This window comes from Diabrotica virgifera, chromosome 1, assembly GCF_917563875.1.
Source record: "Diabrotica virgifera virgifera chromosome 1, PGI_DIABVI_V3a".
Taxonomy (NCBI): domain Eukaryota; kingdom Metazoa; phylum Arthropoda; class Insecta; order Coleoptera; family Chrysomelidae; genus Diabrotica; species Diabrotica virgifera.
In genome coordinates this window covers 194,498,131-194,511,141 of record NC_065443.1, presented here as the reverse complement: position 1 = coordinate 194,511,141, position 13,011 = coordinate 194,498,131, and the positions used below count along the sequence as shown (strand labels likewise).

The following is a 13,011-nucleotide window of genomic DNA, read 5'->3' as shown; positions in this document are numbered from 1 at the left end:
GAGAATCAACTTGAACTGTAACATATATACTTCGTAGTCGTTCTGTTACTTATGATAATTTAGTATAGAAGTATACATTTTGTTGCGTTCTATGCGGTACTCGAGTAATACGTATTTTTTATCGTAACGATATAAATGTATGTTAAAAGTAGCTTATATTGATATATGGAGAAAAAAAGAATGTGTGTGTACTTTTTTCGCACGTAAGAAGTTATACTTCTTTTATTATGATCTCAACGAAATTAATATACTTAACAGGTTATTTGTATTTTATTTAAATATTAAATTAACTTTCTTTACCTACCACTTTTAAAAATTTTTTATTAAAACGATACCAAAAATATAAAAAAAAAAGAATATGAATCGTCCGGGATTTGAACCCGGGACCTCTTGATCTCCGGTCACACGTTCTACCACTGAGCTATATTCCCTGTGCTTTGACAGGTTACAAGATTTCTCATACATACTGACAAATTTAATATACAAAGTGAAGTATATAAAAATACTTTAAATATACGTACTATTATTATAAAATATCTTATTTCCGAGGAAGACAAATCCAAAGATACAAAAATTATAATAAATAATACTACTAATATATCCTTTTATACGTGACCCGTCAAAATAGCCCGGTCAAAACAGCCCCGTCAAAAAAGCCCCGTCAAAATAGCCTGGACACAAAATAGCATCGACAAAATAGCCAGCAAACAAAATAGCCCCGACAAAATAGATCGCACACAAAATAGCCCCGGTCAAAACAGCCCCGGCTAAAATAGCCCCGGCTGAAAGAGCCTCTTAGAAAACACCTCCAATAAAAGGTTTTACCTTTTAACGGAGTACCATCTATTTTTAATTACTATTCTAGTTGGGAAATAAACCACAATTTACTTAAAAAAATTATTTCATTAACATTTCGACTTCCACTTCGGACATCGTTGTCAAAATACAAAATATTAATAAATTAAACAAAAATGTTATTACTCAGTAAAAAAATTCTTCTAATAATTTAATTTAATCTGACTCATTCATATCAGCAATTCAGACGTACAGTATGGTGCAAATGGAAGGAATAAATTCGTTATTTCGTAAACCCGCGACGTTAAGGAAAAATCCTGAAATAGATCGATTTTTATTTTTAAGCTCATTTGAAAGGTTATTTAATTCTCTATTTAGTAATATAAACAATTACATAATTATTTATACAAAGTGTCCAAAAACTTTTTTTTATTTAAATTATTTGAAAAAAGGAAGAATGTATTTAATTTATTTAATTTAAAATGCATTTTACTGTTGCCCAAACACAAAAAAAATGTTTATATCATAAATAAACACTTTCGCTTAAATTAAATGTTCAAACTTCCAAGAGGCAGAGAAGACAGAACTTGAGTTCTCTGAAAAGACCATTTTTATTTAAGGTTAAGATAAACATCTGAATAGAATTACCATTTCCGAAAAAATGTATTTTTAAGGAATTATTTCATCACAAATTCTAAAGGGAGCTTTTTTGTCGGGGCTATTTTGTCGGGGCTATTTTGTCGACGGGCTATTATTCCGCGGCTCTTTTGTCTGCAGGCTATTTTGTCGGAGCTATTTTGTGTGCGGGATATTATGTCGGGCCTATTTTGTCGGAGCTTTTTCGACGGGGCTATTTTGACGGGGTACCCCTTTTATATGATATAATATGACTTATTTGCGCTGACAGCGCTGATATCTTGAAAGATTAGCAACGAAATACACACTGTCTGTGTGCGCATGCGCCCGGAATTATAAAATTTCACTCTCGATCGTAAAGAAGTATAACTTCAAAAATAAAACATTAAAAGCACTTACGCACTAGGTCCCTCCCATGTCCATGTTACAGTGTCCAATTTGTTGGGATACCTGATACAAACAGGCTGAATTGGTACACCAGGGTAAAATGCACCTGGAATTAGAGAAACAAAATCATGAAATTGTTACTTGTTCGTTATTTTACAAACTAATAAATTTGTTACTAAAATTACTAAAAAATTTTACTACTTTTTAAAATTACGTAAAATATGTTGTTTGGATTTTTGATTGTAATTTTAGTAGTAAAGATATAATATCAATTTATTTTATGCTATCTTTAAACTTTTGGGGAAAAAGCCCACCTTTTTCCGATCCAGAGGTTATACATTTTCGAACGTAGAATGTGCTAGGTAGGTATTTGTACTAAACTAATAAATGAAATCTTGAAAAAAAAACTAAGAGATTCAAGTTAAAAAGATAGTCTAAGAGCTAGTGAACCCTCCGACTAACGGTCGTCCTGTAAGGCTAGAAATTTTTCTAGTGATAATTCATAGCACATCAAGGCTAAAAACCATGACCTGACAGGCCTCAGCGGTGCACGTGTATCTACCAGGTGAATCGAAAAGTGCAAATTTAGTGGGTAAAATAAACTTTCTCCTGTAAGGTTTAAATTTAAGTACGTGTTTGAGTAAGTCATTTAGAAGGAATGTGTACAATGACAGGCAATTCTGAAGAGCATAAGACCTTGCCAGGCGAGGAGAAAGATTAGGGGTTTTTCCTAAAATTATTCTTTTTGCATCGAACAAATTTTTTTTTAGATTTTTTGAATAATTCTAAACAGAAAAGGTCTTTAGTGATTTTTCTCTTAAGTTAATAGTTTTTGTTATATAAGCGATTGAAAATTTCTAAAATTGCGGAATCGGCCATTTTTAACCCTAAATCGGAGATTTATCTAAATATTTCAAAGTTGCCAAGGTAGGTAGATATTCTTTAAACATTGATTGATGAAATCCCAAAGAGTTTTTTTTAATACAATATCGGAAACGCCTTTGTTTTTTAATTGCTAATCAAGCGGGAGCGACACTGTGGTATAAGTGAGGACGTTTGAGTTGGCATACATTAATTATCTCGAGAATGGGCAAATTTCAAGAGAAATCCTTAGACAGGTCGATTTTTATTTTTAAAATAGGACTTTTTGGCATATATCTAATACTAGTGACGTCATCCATCTGAGCGTGATGACGTAATCTATTATTTTTTTAAACGAGAGTAGGGGTTGTGTGATAGCTCATTTGAAAGGTTACTTAATTCTCTATTCAGTAATATAAACATTACCATAATTATTTATACAGGGTGTACAAAAAAATTTTTTTTTATTAAATTAACTTTGATTAAATTTGACAAATAGAACAAAAATTTTTTTTGTACACCCTGTATAAATAATTATATTATTGTTTACATTACTGAATAGAGAATTAAATAACCTTTCAAATGAGCTATCACACAACCCCTACTCTCATTTAAAAAAATCATCGATTACGTCATCACGCTCAGATGGATGACGTCACTAGTATTACATATATGCCAAAAAGTCCTAATTTAAAAATAAAATCGACCTGTCTAAGGATTTCTCTTGAAATTTGCCCATTCTCGAGATAATGAATTTATGCAAACTCAAACTTCCTCACTAATACTACAGTGACGCGCCCGCTTGATCAGCAATTAAAAAAACAAAGGGGTTTTCGATATTTTATTGCAAATAACTCTTCGGGATTTCATCAATCAATGTTTAAAGAATATCTACGTACCTTGGCAACATTTTAATTTTTAGATAAATGTCCGATTTAGGGTTAAAAATGGCCGATTTCTCAATTTTCAAAATTTTCAATCGCTTATATAACAAAAAATATTAACTTAAGAGAAAAATCACTGAAGACGTTTTCTGTTTGGAATGTAACAAAAAACCTAAAAAAATTTGTTCGATGCAAAAAGAATAATTTTAGGAAACACCCCTAATCTTTCCCCTCGCCTGGCAAGGTCTTATGCTCTTCAGAATCACCTGTCATTGTACACATTTCTTTTGAATGACATACTCAAACACATACTTAAATTTAAACCTTACAGGAGAAAGTTTATTTTACCCCCTAAATTTGCACTTTTCGACTCACCTGGTAGATACACCTGCACCGCTGATGCCTGCCAGGTCATGGTTTTTAGCCTTGGTGTGCTATGAATTATCACTAGACAAATTGCTAGCCTTACAGGACGACCGTTAGTCGGAGGGTTCACTAGCTCTTAGACTAAGAGTAGTTTATGTTTTCTTTTCAATTCAGAGATGGGTTACCATCCCCAAACAGCTGTATCTGTCTTTAGATGTATTCAGTGGGGCTACATGAATGAAAACCTCTGAATTGAAAAGAAAGCAAACTGCGTATTTAAACAGAATTAATAAAATAATTGTATAATCCACTTTTTAGTGGAGTCACGGAAGGTGGATATGAGCTATTACCTTCGATTTCGTTGAACCTCCATCGATTTGCATTAAAATTGGTGAGTGGTTAGAGGATATCTCAAGGAACAAAGGTGACATGGTGCCAACTTGCGCTTTTACCCTGGGGGTGGATGCCACCCCTTCTCGAGGGTGAAAATTATTCTATTAAAAATAACCCCATGATTCGATAGAGGGACAAATTTCAAGCAAAATTTGTTATATAAAGTTATTAAAATAAATCAAAACTTTTTGAGTTATTAACCTTTAACTACCCGCGCATCAAGCTATAACATAACTACACACGTGGCGTACTTTATACGCCACAAGAAAATACACCTAAAAACAGCGGATTTCTTTAGTTTTTCTTTTGAAAAAATACACTTAGTTGTCTGTTATAAACCTTATTCGGCTTCAGCGAATACTTGGAGTTCCTTCTCAGTAAGCCAATTGGGATTTATAACTGGAGGATTCCATGATAAATAAAATTTCTAATAATTTTTTTTTAAATGTGATTTTTTACATGAGAAAAAGTATTGTTTATAAAGAAAAATATATTTTGTGCCATAATGACTTAAAAACAATTGAAAGATGTACTTATATTACTACTTTATTACAATAATCGTGACGTATATTGTGCACCACCGGAAACAACAAATACTAAAATGTAAATTACGATCTTCCCAGAACGCCGATTATAACGAAACTAAAGCCAATTGTAAAGCACATTCCAGTGATAGGTTAGGTAGATAAACAAGGTCAAAAATTAAATTTTTAAATACATTTGCAGTAGAATTCTTATATTTGGCGTACAAAATACGCCAGCGCGTGTAGTTAAAGGTTAAAGATCAAAGATTTTATTTTTTCTTGAGAAACATGCATGTTTTTAACCAATTTTTCATCAATAACTCAAAAAGTGTAAGTTTTTACAAAGTTATAATTATCAAAATTGAAGCTAATAAAAAATGAAATTAACCCCTGACTACAAAAACCTTTTAATGTTAACTAAAAGTGAGTTAAAGGTAATTGAATGTATATTTTTTTCGGCGAGTAAAAAACTCTAAGTATTCTAGCTGAAATATCGGAAAACTGATGTATTTTATAACATAAACTTAATAAACATGTGTCAAAGTACTTAAAAATATCTATTAAATGAGACCACGAACATAACGCTATCGTTAAAATTTATGCTCCAAAAATTTTTTCAAAATTTATCTTTTAAAAATTTTTCCAAAAATGTTATTGTTTTTTTTTTAATAACTCCGTTCATGTTTACGTTATCAGGTTCATCTAAAAGCTCTATTTAAGCACGTTGAATCTAATCTTTTAAACCCCTTACTTAAAAAAAAAAGGTTAAATGACCCCGGTTTTATGGTTCCCACAGCAAAATTTAAGATTTAAACTTTTCTATCTCGGTTATTTTTTACCCTATGGAAATAGTAAAACAGGTAAAATATTTGGCACAGAAAAAACTAAAATTGGGATATATATAATTTGTACAACAAATATATTGAGTAATAACAAGTATATTGAGTATTTTTTGAGTTATTATCAAAAGAATATGAGAATTAGAATAATTTTACAAATTACGATTTTTTAAAATTATATCTTTTTTTTTTTCCAAAATATGCATTCTAAACCGGTCAAAATTATCGAAAACATTACTTATGCTAATATAAAGAAGTTTTTGTAAGGATTACTATAAATTTTAATTTTTGTGGAAATGGGGTATGTTTTACTTTTAGTGGAGTCACTGAAGGTGGATATGAGCTGTTACCTCCGATTTCGTTGAACCTCCATCGATTTCCATGAAAATTGGTGAGTGGTTAGAATATATCTCAAGGAACAAAGGTGACATGGTGCCAACTTGCGCTTTTACGCTGGGGGTGGATGCCACCCCTTCTCGGGAGTGAAAATTATTTTATTAAAATTAACCCCATAATTCGATAGAGAGACAAATTTCAAGCAAAATTTGTTATATAAAGTAGTAAAATAAATCAAAACTTTTTGAGTTATTAAAGATCAAAAATTTTAATTTTTCTTCAGAAAAATGCATGTTTCTAACCAATTTTTCATCAATAACTCAAAAAGTGTAAGTTTTTGCAAAAAAGTTATTATTATCAAAATTAAAGCTAATAAAAAATAAAATAATTCTCTTACTAGAAAAACCTTTTACTGTTAACTAAAAGTGAGTTTTAGGTAATTGAATGTATATTTTTTTCGGCGGGTAAAAAACTCTAAGTATTCAAGCTGAAATAACGGGAAATTGATGAATTTTATAACATAAACTTATCAAACATTTGTCAAAGTACTTAAAAATATCTATCAAATGAGCCCCCGAACATGTTGACAGCGTTAAAATTTTTGCTCCAAAATTTTTTCAAAATTTATCTTTTAAAAATTTTTCCAAAAAATGTTATTGTTTTTTTTAATAACTCCGTTCGTGTTTAAGATATGAGGTTCATCTAAAAACTGTTTGAAAGCTAATTCCAAGTGCTATTTAAACGCGTTAAATCTAATCTTTTAAACTCCTTACTTTTTTAAAAATAAAAGGTTATATTACCCCGGTTGCATGGTTCCCATAGCAAAATTTAAGATTTAAACGTTTCTATCTCGGCTATTTTTTACCCTATAGAAATAGTAAGACAGGTAAAGTATTTGGCATAGAAAAACCTAAAATTTGGTTTTATATAATTTTTTACGTAAATTGAGTATTTTTGGAGTTATTATCAAAAGAATATGAGAATTACAATAATTTTAAAAATTATGATTTTTTAAATTATCTCTCTTTTTCAAAAATATGCACTCTAAACCGGTCAAAATTATCAAAAACATTAATTATGCTAATATAAAGAAGTTCTTGTAAGTATTACTATACATTTTAATTTTTGTGGAAATGGCGTATGTTTTATTTTTCACTTTTTCCAAAAAATTCGAAACTGTTCTTTTATTTACATTATAACTTGCTTAATTTTGACGCTATTACCTTGTTCTGAAGCTCATTTGATAGGTATTCCGAAGTACTTTGATAAATGTTTAGCAGAAATATTTTATATATTGCATCGTTTTCCCGTTATTTAAGCTTGAATACTTAGATTTGAGTACTCGTCCAAAAAAATACACATTCAATTGCCAATAACTCACTTTGAACTAACATTAGTTTAGTTCTTTATGTGAGGAATGTATTTAATTCTTTATTATCTTCAATTTCAGTAATTATATCTTTTTTGTAAAAGCCTATAGTGTTTGATTTATACGCGAAAAACCGATTTAAAACATGCATTTTTTTACGAAAAAATAAAATTTTTGGTCTTTAATAACTAAAAAAGTGTTGATTTATTTTAATAACTTTATATAACAAATTTTGCTTATAATTTGTCCCTCTATCGACTTATGGTATTATTTTTAATAAAATCATTTTCACCCCCGAGAAGGGGTGGCATCCAACCCCAGGGTAAAAGCGCAAGTTGGCATCATGTCACCTTTGTTCCTTGAGGTATCCTCTAATTACTCACCAATTTTCATGAAAATCGATGGAGGTTCAACGAAATCGGAGGTGAAAACCTTCAGTGACTGCACTATTTACACTTTTTCCTAAAAAATTAGAAACGGTTCTTTTATTTTCATTATAACTTGCTTAATTTTGGCTCTATTACCTTGTTCTGAAGCTCATTTGATAGGTATTCCGAAGTACTTTGGCAAATGTTTAGTAGGAATATTTTATACATTGCATCGTTTTCCCGTTATTTAAGCTTGAATACCTAGATTTGATTACTCATCGAAAAAAATACACATTCAATTGCCAATAAACAATGAGTACAATGAACTAACATTAGTTTAGTTTTTTATGTGAGGAATGTATTCAATTTTTTTATTATCTTCAATTTCAGTAATAATAACTTTTCTTGTAAAAGCTTATAGTTTTTGATTTATACTTGAAAAACCGATTTAAAACATTCATTTTTTACGAAAAAATAAAATCTTTGGTCTTTAATAACTCAAAAAGTGTTGATTTATTTTAATAACTTTATAAAAAAAATTTTGCTTATAATTTGTCCCTCTATCGACTTATGGTATTATTTTTAATAAAATAATTTTCACCTCCGAGAAGGGGTGGCATCCACCCCCAGGGTAAAAGCGCAAGTTGGCATCATGTCTCCTTTGTTCCTTGAGGTATCCTCTAATTACTCACCAAATTTCATGAAAATCGATGGAGGTTCAACGAAATCGGAGGTGAAAACCTTCAGTGACTGCACTATTTAGGATTTTTAAAGAAAAGATAAAAAGTCCAGATGCAAAATTTATTAAAAATAATAAATAATAATTTAAACCTGAAAACTTTTCTTGGAACTATTTTCTGGTAACATCATTAATGTCTAACTTTTATAATTTATAAGGCAAGTGACGGCGAATAAAGAAGGCGAAAAGGACTCTACAATATGCAGTCACATTCCGCCTCATTCGTCTAGTATAGGGAAAGGTCCGAAAGATAGTTCCGAATACTCAAAATCTGAGTAAAGATTAAAGTGAAAGACAGTTTATGTTTTTTTTACATTCAGAGGTGGTTCACCATCCCCAGACAGCTGTTTCTGTCTCTAGACGTTCTCAGTGGGGCTACATAAACACCTCTGATTTTGAGTACTCGGAACTATCTTTCGGACCTTAAAATTTAAATTATATCGATTTAGACCATACAGTGCTTTTTCTAAAAAATAACTTTTTTAGTAAAATTAATAATACAAGAGAATCATAATTATTGCAATAAAATGCTGTTGAGTATCCGTAATTTGAGAAAAATTTGATTTTTTTTTCAGTTAAAAGGGTGTAATTATGTACCGGATGTCCCAATAAGAATGGCTCTCGATCATATCTCAGGAACCGTTTATAGTCTAGCTTTGAGCAAAAATTATTTATAACAAAAGTTGCCTCGGGAAAAGCCTTTAAATTATTTTCATAATTGTAGGTCCACCGCCAGAGGGCGTAATTGAATATCAAAAATTTTACCTAATGAAAGGGCACTGGAAATCCAATCATCGTATTCTTCATAAAATTCTGCGCATATTTAATTTCACAACTTCAAGTCTACCTTTGCAAATAAGAAGTGGGGTGAGTGGGAACCTTCTTATGAAAAAATGGCTGTAAGTCCGGTTCTGATAAATCGAATTTTGCATACTTGAAAACAGCTCTTTTTCGTAAATGTAAGAGTCTTATTTTAGAAATAGCCTAATGAGTAATATGCTAGCTAATAGGCGATATTTATTTATTATCGGAAATCTAGTTTTCTTTGGAGAATATAAAATACAAGTCTGAATTTTTAATCCTTTATTACCAAATTAGACCAAATTAGCAACATAATACCGAAAACCGCATTCGATACCTTTTTTTTATCTCGAGATATCTTAAGAAACGTGTAAATTTTAAACAGCTGTTAATGTCACATGTCACTGGTAAACGAAGTTAAGGAAAAGTAGTGTGCTATGGAAAAACAAAGAAACATTTTTCAGATGTAAACGTATATAATTAATTAAAACAACAATAAGACAAACAACACTATAAAATATAACAAAGAAATAAAAGCAACTACTTACTTAGTGACGACCTAAATGTTCAAATTGTTGCGCATCATTTTCGATTCAAGCGTTTACTCTTTCAAGAGTAGATTGAACAGCAGTCTCAATTTCTGCTTTCGCAATGCTTTGAATGGCGTTTCGTATTCTCTACTCTAGATTATAGATCATGTTTTCTCGCGTAGTGTGCCTAGCGGCAAAAACAAGGTCTTTAATCCGTTCCCATAAATAAAAGTCTAAAACAGTTAAATCTGTTGCTATTCAATCTACTCTTGAAAGAGTAAACGCTTGCATCGAAAATGATGGGCAACAATTTGAACATTTAGGCAGTCACTAAGACTAAGTAAGTAGTTGCATTTATTTCTTTGTTATATTTTATAGTGTTCTTTGTCTTATTGTTGTTTTAATTAATTATATACGTTTACATCTGGAAAATGTATATTTGTTTTTTCCATAGTACACTACTTTTCCATAACCTCGTTTACCGGTGACAGTAACAGTTATGTTTAAAATTTACACATTTCTTAAGATATCTCGAGATAGAAAAAAGGTATCGACATGCGGTTTTCGGTATTATGTTGCTAATTTGGTCTAATTTTGTAATACAGTATTAAATAATATTTTCCAAAGAAAACTAGATTTATAAAAATAATGAAATAACGCCTCCTAGCTTGCATATTATTTCATACTATTTCACCTTATTGCATACTATTTCGAAAATAAGACACTTACATTGACGAAAAAGAGCTGTTTTCAACAAGACCAAGTATGCAAAATTCGGTTTAGCAGAACCGGACTTTTTGTTTTCATAAGAAGGTTCTCACTCACCCCACCTCTTATTTGCAAAGGTAGACTTAAACCTGTGACATCAAATATGCGCAGAATTTTATGAAGAATACGATGATTGGATTTCCAGTGCCCTTTCATTAAGTAAATTTTGGAAAATTTTTGATATTCAATTACGTCTTCTAACGGTGGACCTACAATTATGAAAATCATTTCGAGGCTTTTCCCGAGACAACTTTTGTTATAAATATTTTTTTCTCAAAGCTGTACTATAAACGGTTCCTGAGATATGGCCAAGAGCCATTCTTATTGGGACACCCGGTACATAATAAAACATAGTTTTTAATTCCAAACAACTTCTCATAATATCAATTTTCAATATTGTGAAATAAAGGTAATTTATTCTTGAGCAAAATTCATATTTTTTGACGTACCTTGTAAAAAAGTGATCAAGTTTAATATCTGATGGTTGCATAATAGATTCTAGACAATGCAGAGCATTTTGTTGCGTAAAATTGATAATACCAAGTTTCCCATTTCCTAGTTACGCAGACAAACTGTATAAGCGCTCAAAAAAAACTTTTTTTTAATTTTCAAATTGTTATGTCAGATTTTGATTCAGCAGAATCAAAAATAAAATAGAAACATTTTTGATCAAAGTAAAATGATAAATTCGCCGATATTTTTCAAAATTATTTATACAATACAGCTTTTACTGTTTAAACAATAAATAAATGATTAGCAGCTAAATCTCGAGTATAACCTTTTACTTTAGACATATTATTAATAAACTAACAACAAACTTTTAGAAAAATATAAGCTTGCTTGATTTTTTCCGAAACAATGCATGTTTTCGATCTACATTAACTCCCCTAAAGTAGAGATATATTTTTAGATACCCCAACGATATGAACATGTACAGCGTCACTCTTTTCTGATGCTTTCTTTTGAAAATAGATATTCTAAATTTAGATCTTACCGTAATTAATTGATGTCTTTCTGATAGAAAAACGCTAATATCCGTAGGCGTAATTATATGGACGTAATCTGCACAAGAATTTTAGCTTTCAAATTTCCTTACATTATCAAGATGTTGATAAGATTGATGTAATGTATTTTTAAAACATATTTAAAGATTCACAGGCGAATTTTACATTCACTAAAGGTTTGAGTTAATAATGGACTTAGAACTTTTTTAACAGCTTTGTCACAAAATAAAAAAGAATGTACTACGTTAAGAGTCACTCAAAATAGTAAGCTAATTTTGACGCTAGTTATTTAGAAAGAAAAAACAGTCAATTGTATTAAGATGCCACAAAAAAAATTGCAGAACAATATTATTAGTTTTGTTGCAATTTTTGTTATTGTGAGTATTAAATTATGTAATTTTTTACTTGCTGTGGTGATTTGTGCATTACTAAAAGATTAGCATTGTTAAACCACTGTCAAAGTCGTTTTTTCACGGCTTTAAGGTACGTTTTTACGGGAGCGTCTGTTACGATCATCGTTGAGCGATTTTTACTAAGCTGGCGTCGTTTTGACTGAAGCATCTATCGGTGTGAGCTAAAGCAGACATAGTCGCAGACTCTGAGGGATTATAGTGACGTGTGTATCCTGTTTTACTATAGTCTAGGATCCGATATTAGAACGACCTTCTCCCATCTGCTTAATGGATAAAAGTTATTTGATATGTAGTTTAGTAAGTTACAAATTATAAAAAACAAGAGGTGCCCGATATAATTTTGTCCAGACTATAATGGATTAGTAACTAAAAATGACTTTTTTTATACATTCTAATAAAAATATTTTGGCCTGCGCAGATATTATTTCAGATTTTTTGGATCATTCGAAACAAAAAATTTCTTTTGTAATTTTTCTTTTAAGTTGAATCATTTTCGAGTTACAAAAAATTTAAAACTAAAAAAAAAATCGAAAGTTTAAGTAGTGGATGCTAAAAGATAAAATAGTAAAAATGTAAAATAGTATAGATAAAATGTAAAATAGCAAAATATGTTGGAATATGAAAGAAAGCCCTAATAATAATATTTTGGAGAAAAATGGCCAGTATTATTAGAAAAACTGCTATTGAAATACTTGGGAAAACGTCAGAAAAGAAGTTTGAGGATAAAGAGACTTGGTGGGGGTCAAACGATGTACAAGCAAAAATAAAACAGAAGGAAAAATTATATAAAAAGTGGCAAGAAAATAGATCGGAGACAGATCTTCAAAATTATATGGTCGCCAAAAAGGAAGCGAAAGTAGCAGTAGCAAAAGCTCTGGAAGAAAAAGTTTTAAAACTTAGTAGTACAAAAACATAATAAACATTTGGAATCTTAATTTAAAGATGTGAGTGACTACAAATAAAATGGTACCTTTGGATGGTCAAATGATTGTCAAAGG

The 13,011-nt window shown here is 30.3% G+C and overlaps 1 protein-coding gene across 2 annotated transcripts in view; it reads right to left on the bottom strand.

Moving 5' to 3' along the window:
• The window catches only part of LOC114333423 (lysophosphatidylcholine acyltransferase), a 271,689-nt gene that overhangs the window by 85,949 nt on the left and 172,729 nt on the right, over positions 1-13,011 (bottom strand). For both annotated transcript variants that reach the window (XM_028283293.2, XM_028283292.2), the window contains exon 5: positions 1,831-1,924. In XM_028283293.2, the coding sequence (XP_028139094.1) occupies positions 1,831-1,924 (94 nt within the window). The remainder of the gene's footprint in view (positions 1-1,830; positions 1,925-13,011) is intronic.